Here is a 7,494-nt window from a genome sequence, read left to right as displayed (position 1 = left end):
CCCAGATAATTGGTTCTCTACTGTATAAATATTTCTTGTAATTAATCTCACTATCAATTTCACTGTTTTCTTTGCTGGTTTGTTGTTGTATTGTTGACGTGAAGTGTTTACATAGTTATCGATCGAACTAATCATAATGGTATTATCGATATCAACTGCAATATCGGCAGTATGTCGGGATTGCAGATAAAGTTCGATGTAAATTAAACAAATTTGACAATTAAACAAATTTGTAAATTAAAATCCATATTAATAAAAATGTTTAAAAAAATATGCAAGAAAATTTTAGCATATATTTTGAAAAGAGGGGAGGAGTGTGGGAAGGAGGGCCCAAAAACGGCTATGCCTAGGGCCTACGAAAGGTATAATTCGGCTCTGTGTATATATGTATGTATGTTTATAGATAACAGTGGATTCAATAGCCTTAAAATGAGGAAATTCGAAGTCAATATTCTGTTTTAACACATGACTGGATTTTGTACCTTAATATATATATAAAAAAAAACTAGTTTTCTTTAATAAAGCATGTTTTTTTTTAAAATTTATTTTTATATTTCAAAACTAAATAAAATACTATTTTTATACATAAAGAACTTTATTGGCTAACAATAAAAAATTCAGAAGTAACAATTCACAACTTCAGTCATGAATACAGACATTTGATAACTTGCATAATTAAGAGGGCACTTTAAGTTTTCCATCATACATAAAATATTATAAACAATTGAATATGATTATGAATTATATTTTGATGGAATAACTGTAAGATAAGTCAAAATTACAAAATCATACTTAAATTCACAAATAAATAATTAAGCAAAACAAGAAAAGTAACTAAAATTTTAAATGAACCAAACAAAAATGCAATTCAAAACTTTGAGTTAGTAGATTAAATATTTTTTAAAAAAAAATCAGATAATCATTTCACTACATAAAAAATTACATTCAAAATGAGTTTACAGATAGTTTTAAAAATGTAGATTGAACTTTCCAAACAATGAGAAAATTATTAAAATATAAAATGCAAACAGACTGTAGTGCATTTAACATGAAACTAATGTGTTTTTAACATAATGTATAAAATGTTATACTAAAAACAAGACAGAAAATGATATTTATAAACACCTGTACATCATTTGAAGATTTAATACAAATATTCAACTAATATAATCAAGAATATATATTTATATTTCAAAGAATATAAAATAACTATTGTTAAATTAAGCACAGGGTGCGTAGGCAGATTTTTCAACTAAAAATAAGCTCCCTTTAAGTACTTTTTAAGCACTCAAAAAATATTTTTAATCACTTTCCAAAAAAATCATAATTAGGATCTGTGCATTAATAAAAATAATTTCTTTCTATTGTTTTAAATTCTTAATTTACGAACATAAAATCAATAAAATTCAAAAAACAATTTCACAAACTTCACATAATCATGATAAAATAACTTGATTCTGATAAATATTTCAGAGAAAATCATGCATTTTTTGCAATTTAGAACGACAATTGACACGGCAAAGAGAAAATCTCTTTTCAAAAGATTGAAAATTAAGGACTTTTTACAAAAACTGAATTTAAAAAAAAAAAGCACCTTTAAGGGCTTACAAAAATGTAAATCAAAAATAAGCACCTTTTAAAAATGCTACGCACTCTGAAACAATTACAAATACTATAATTGTTTAAAAACACAAATATTTTCAAACATCTGCACATCACATAAAGATTTAAAACAAATTTTCATAAAATATCATCAAGAATAAACATTTAATATTTTTTAAATTGTTTCAAAACACCTAGCTTGAATTTTATAACTAATTAACAAAATTTAAGCAGAATCAAATCAAACAAAAATTTTATTCAAACTTTTGTTTAAGTAATAAGTATTATTAGTTACCTTTAACTAATAGTTCAATATTTAAACGAATGTAGAGGCATTCATTGCAAAGTCTTCAGTTATTGCAATCGACAATTAACTAAATAAAGTAAAAAGAAATAAAGAAGACAAACTTTACAATGAATGATATTGATTTAATTATAGGCAAATGATATTAAAACATCTAATGATGGATTAGCAAGTAAAGAAACTAAATCTGCCTTTCTACAATTGAGCATATATAGATATATACAGAATATTCTGTAATCCCCATTTTTCATAGATATTTTAAGAACAAGTGTTGAAAATGAAGTACACTAATTAGGAGGCGCAAAATATTTAAGGAAGGGGGAAAAAAAAACAAGAATTGCATCAAACCGATCACTAGAGAGAAGGGCTGGATGAAAACCATCAAAATCAGTTTAATTGTCTGTTGAAACTAGATTGCCATTGAACCTCTCTTTATTTATTCCAGCAATCAAAACAGGATTTGTGGCTTTCAAATTGTCTTTTTCACAACAGAACTGTTAGATTTAAATAGTGATTATGCTTTTCTTACTAATAGTATTACATATTAATTGCGATTGCTAAAATACATGTTTTGCCATTTTTGACAAGGATTCTAAAAATATATAGTAAGAGTTGCAGTTACAGAACACCCTGCATGAATGCCGGGTGAACAATAAATATTGGTGCTAACATTAAGGGAAGACAGAATATAATGAAATATGCTATGTATGATGAAGTTAGATTTCATACAACATTGATCATCTTTATAGGTTCAAATATTATTAGTTATTAATTATTGTTAACATGAATTAAATGAGAAAAAAAGATATCTAGGTTATACTAACAATTTCAGAACTAATGAAGTATTACATATATAAAAGATGAAATTTAATAATTGCCAAAATGAAATATTACAGGCCTTTTATGAAGTACAGGCAGCCATTACCTTGTCTTTTATGTTTTAATAACTACTTTGTAATATTTTAAAAATGAGTTCCGACTGAAAGTAGATTACTCAGATAAATGAAGAACCTGTAGAAATGAAAATCAGGGTGCATAGCCAAATTTTTCAACATAAAATAAGCACCTTTTAAGCATTCAAAATATATTTTTAAGTACTTTAAAAAATATCATGATTAGGATATGTGCATTATGAAATTTTTTTCTTCATTTTGGTGAAAGTTCTTCATATATACATTAACAAAATAATTTTTAAAGAGTTTACATGATCAAGATAAAATAAAAAATTTCTGACAAAAAATTATTTTTAACCACTAAAAAAACAATTTATACACAATTTTAAGTATACATGCAATATTGAGTAGCTCATTCTATTTTTTAAATTAATTACTTTATTTAATTAAAAAATACTAATTAATTTAACTACTATTTAAAAAGATTACAGAGTGTATTTTTTAGATTAAGTAAACATTATTTACAAAAGCACACTCAACAAAACATTAACAAGATTAATATCATTGACCACACGAAATTTATAAAAATGTGCAAAGAACTAAGCAAACTTTAATAAATTCATATAACAAATGTAAATTAGCGATTGGTCTAAATAAATTTTTATAAAAATTTGTTTCTTGGTTCAGTATTTCTTTAACGAAATTATTAAATCTTTTAAAAATAATTTTGAAATGTTAACACAATGAGCTTTGAAGCTAAACATTTTTGTCAGAAGTAAAATATTACAGGGTTCCTCCACTCGTAATACTTAAAAAAAAATCTGACATAATCGAATTTTTTATTTCAATGTTTTTAAATCAAATCACTAAGAGATGAATTATAAGTTTTTTTTGGAATGACAAATCTTAATATAATAAGATTTTTTGCTGCATTTAAAATATTGAAAGTCCCTCACTTTATACATATTTTAAAATCTTGCCTCTTAAATATTATATAAAAAATACTTAGCACCGGAACTGCTTGTCATATCTATCTTCCATACTTTGATTTTAAGATTCACAACACTTATGGCTAAACTTGAAAGTGAAAGAAATTTTATACGGTGGTCAAGAACTCTCAGAAAAAAAATCAAATTAAGGGACCTAAATTTCATAAATTTTTTATCTTTGCTATTTTTTTTTATAAATAAAATACATCACAAAACACTTTACATTTGCTTTCAGAGTTTAAAAAATCCTTATTTTTAAAATTACAAATAGAAATTTTTTTTTTGAGTGGAAAAAATAGTTCTTTGAGATACCTTTAATTTATATTAATTCCCTTTCCCTGACTTTGTTCATATCTTAGATTTCCCTTATTCTAAAGTGATAAAATTTCCTGTTCTGTGGTCACCTTACTTTAAACTCAACGTTACAACCATAAGAATGAAGAAAAAAATTTAAGGTTTAAAAACAGGTTTCTGACCTACTCCTTAAAGAACTCTTAAAAAGTGTGATTTTCAAATTGTGTGAATACAAATGGTAATGCGACACATCGATCGAAATTGGCAAATTACAAATTAAAAGCCTTGTTAAAATCACCCAAACTGGGAATTTCAATAAAAATTATGGTTAGAAAACAAATTGTAAATTATGTTTTAGTCTCAGCATTCCCCCCCTTTTCTTATCAGAAAAATGTGCACGTCAGTCTACATTACATCATATGCTGAAATACAAATGATTTTGAATAATAGGCAGAAATTTGCAAAGCAAATGAAACACTTTGCATATTGAAAAATTTTTGTTAGAAATATTGCGCTCAACAAGAAGAAATCAGCAATGCTTCTGAGCACTAATAAGTACACTAATATTTGTGTACTTACCAGGGATGTCAAATTTCTTTCAAAGCAACAAAAAATTATGATAAAAACCATACCAGACGGAAAAGATTTAGTTTCTTCCAACCCGAGTGAAAGAAATAGAAGAGACTTTAAAAAAAATATGAAACATCAAATATTAAAGAAAAAAAATTTCAATTGCAGTCTAGTTTTAACAATACTATTAATTTCCAAACTAATTAATATAAAAAATTTCAACACATGAAAATTTAATATTTTTGTAAACATGTGAAGCAATAATCAAAAAGAAAAATAAGCTTAAAAAATTTCTTCTTCTGTTATCCTTCAATATTTAACTTAAATAAGGACAGCAAAACCTAATTTATAATTATATAAACTGCTATAATATAATTTTTTTTAAATACTAAATTAACAAATCACATATACACTACACAAACATAAAAAAAAAAAGTATGAATACTCAATTGGAAATTTTTTTTAAGTTTTCACATTAACTTTCACACTTATTAACAAAATTGAGAAAGTACAATAGGATAAAGACAACAATTGATGCATAGAAATAAATGTAAAAAAATACACAATAACCAACATTTTACATTTCGCCAGATGACATAATGAAGAAATAGATACATCTAGTAATGCAAATTATTGTATTTGAAGGCTAAGCCAATAAATGTTCAGCATTTTTTGCAATAATACCAGTCAGCTCATTATAAATTTTAATGTAACTGTTCCTCAACTCTGGTGGAACATTAGCACGGTTGTAGAGCGTGGACGCCAAATCAGCAATGATTTGATTAATGCTTTGGTAAAGCTCAAAACCAATGGGATACTTTAAGAACTTGGAGGTTTCTTTAAATCCAGAGTACCACGTAATGAAATCAGTAGAAGTTTGGGATGAGAAACCCGAGCTGTTGGAGGCACTCTGAGTATCGACGGGAACGACTGTGAGAACAGAAGAAGGCGGTTGCTGGACGGACAACTGCAAATCGTTAAATGCTTTGGAATAAAAAAAATTGTTGTTCTTAAGGTGTTCTTGTTGATGTGCCTTCAGCTCCGAAGGATCAGCAAAAAATTTGGGACAGGCCATGCAGGAGTGTATTTTATGAGATTTCATGTGAAGGTCTAGCGATTTTTGCTTAGGAAATCTCCGTTCACAAATAAAACACACATGACCTTTCGTTTGGCCCCTATTTGGGGAACAAATAGAAACCCTTTTAGAACGGGTCTCTTCTGGATCCGATTCAACACTCGTGAAAGAATCGGCGTCGGATTCGACGTCTACTTCATTAAAGTTTGCGTTAGATTCGTCATTAGAGTCATTATCGTCACAGTCTGAAGTTTCACTCAAGAAGTCGACATATTCCTTGTCTTCTTCGTGCTCGGCAGTCGTATGCAACCACAGTTCTTCATCATTACTGAAAGGCTTCCGGCAGAACGAGCAAGCCAGTGTGTGGTTGGTGATGTGTATGATTTGCTTAGCTACTGTAGGAAACACGGCATCGCATCTGAAGCACTGATAAGGTGGCGTGCTCATATGTTCAGATTTATGTTTTCTGAAACCAATACTGTGGAAGAACTTTTTGTTGCAATCTTCGACGGAACACGTATAGATCTTTTCCCCTCGATGTATCTGTTGAACGTGTGCTACAAGCTGAGGTTTTGACAGAAAGCTGATCAGGCAGTGCTTGCATTTGTAGGAATGAATATTTAGGTGACTGCGAAGGTGCCGCCGATAGCTTCCGATTTTCCGAAACTTTTGTTGGCAATTTGGACATTCATGCCCATTAGAAATTATATTTTCAGCTACGACTTTGGTTTTTGTAGTGGTCAATACGACATTTGTAGAAGAGAAATCCTGAATTAATGCAGAAGTTAATGCTGTAAAGATGAAAACATTTTGTTAATAAAAAAGGACTTTCATGAAACAATTTTTTTTTGTTGTAGTGATTCAAACAAAAAATGCATTCAAATATTACACATATTTTTGGAAATGTTGTACTCATTTGTACTTTGTAAACAGAAATAAACAAATTATTAACCAGAACAATTAAGTATTATTACTATTTTTTACAATCAAAATAAAGCAGCAAAAANAAAAAAAAAAAAAAAAAAAAAAAAAAAAAAAAAAAAAAAACCTAAAACCTCTTAAAAATTGCAGTTTAACAAATAGGAATCCTTAGAAGCTATGCAACTATACACAGCAGATTTAATTGAATTATAATTTTGTTCATGAAAACATAATTTTTTGTATTTTATAGTATTTTCTGCAATGGTAAAATTTTTGCACAATGGTAATAACAATCTAATCAAAACTTTAAGTTAAAAAAAGTACAACAACAAAAAGCAACTAAAAAAAAAAATTAAAATAAATAAAATTTTTTTTAAACAAAACATTTTATTTCATGAATGGAAATTTATTTAAATAAATTTAAAGAGTAATATCTGATAGAATAAGTTTAATAACATAATTGCTCATAAAAAATGACATAATTCAAAATAATGATGATACACTACAAAAAAAANAAAAAAAAAAAAAAAAAAAAAAAAAAAAAAAAAAAAAAAAAAAAAAAAAAAAAAAAAAAAAAACGCAAATTGATGATGAAATATTTCTGAACAAATTACTTTTTCATTATAAAAAGTACATAGCTCTTTGTTTAAAAAGGAGTTATAAAACAGTTTAGTCAAAAGAAGCAATATTAGATTTTACCAAAAATAAGTTTTATCTCTATTATTAAAATGCAAGTTCAACTAGGTATCAAAAAAAAAAAAAAAAAAAAAAAAAAAAAAAAAAAAAAAAAAAAAAAAAAAAAAAAAAAAAAAAAAAAAAAAAAAAAAAAAAAAAAAAAAAAAAAAA

General features: G+C 26.5%; 1 protein-coding gene across 11 annotated transcripts in view; it reads right to left on the bottom strand.

The window, feature by feature from the left end:
* Nucleotides 1-523: 523 nt before the first annotated feature.
* LOC107455015 (zinc finger protein ZFP2) overlaps nt 524-7,494 on the bottom strand; it is a 22,185-nt gene continuing 15,214 nt past the window's right edge. For all 11 annotated transcript variants that reach the window (XM_043043410.2, XM_071187071.1, XM_071187072.1 and 8 more), the window contains one exon: nt 524-6,518. In XM_043043410.2, the coding sequence (XP_042899344.1) occupies nt 5,299-6,518 (1,220 nt within the window). In that variant the 3' untranslated portion in view covers nt 524-5,298. The remainder of the gene's footprint in view (nt 6,519-7,494) is intronic.

This window comes from Parasteatoda tepidariorum, chromosome 10, assembly GCF_043381705.1.
Source record: "Parasteatoda tepidariorum isolate YZ-2023 chromosome 10, CAS_Ptep_4.0, whole genome shotgun sequence".
NCBI classification, from domain to species: Eukaryota; Metazoa; Arthropoda; class Arachnida; order Araneae; family Theridiidae; genus Parasteatoda; species Parasteatoda tepidariorum.
This window is presented reverse-complemented; position numbering and strand designations above follow the sequence as displayed.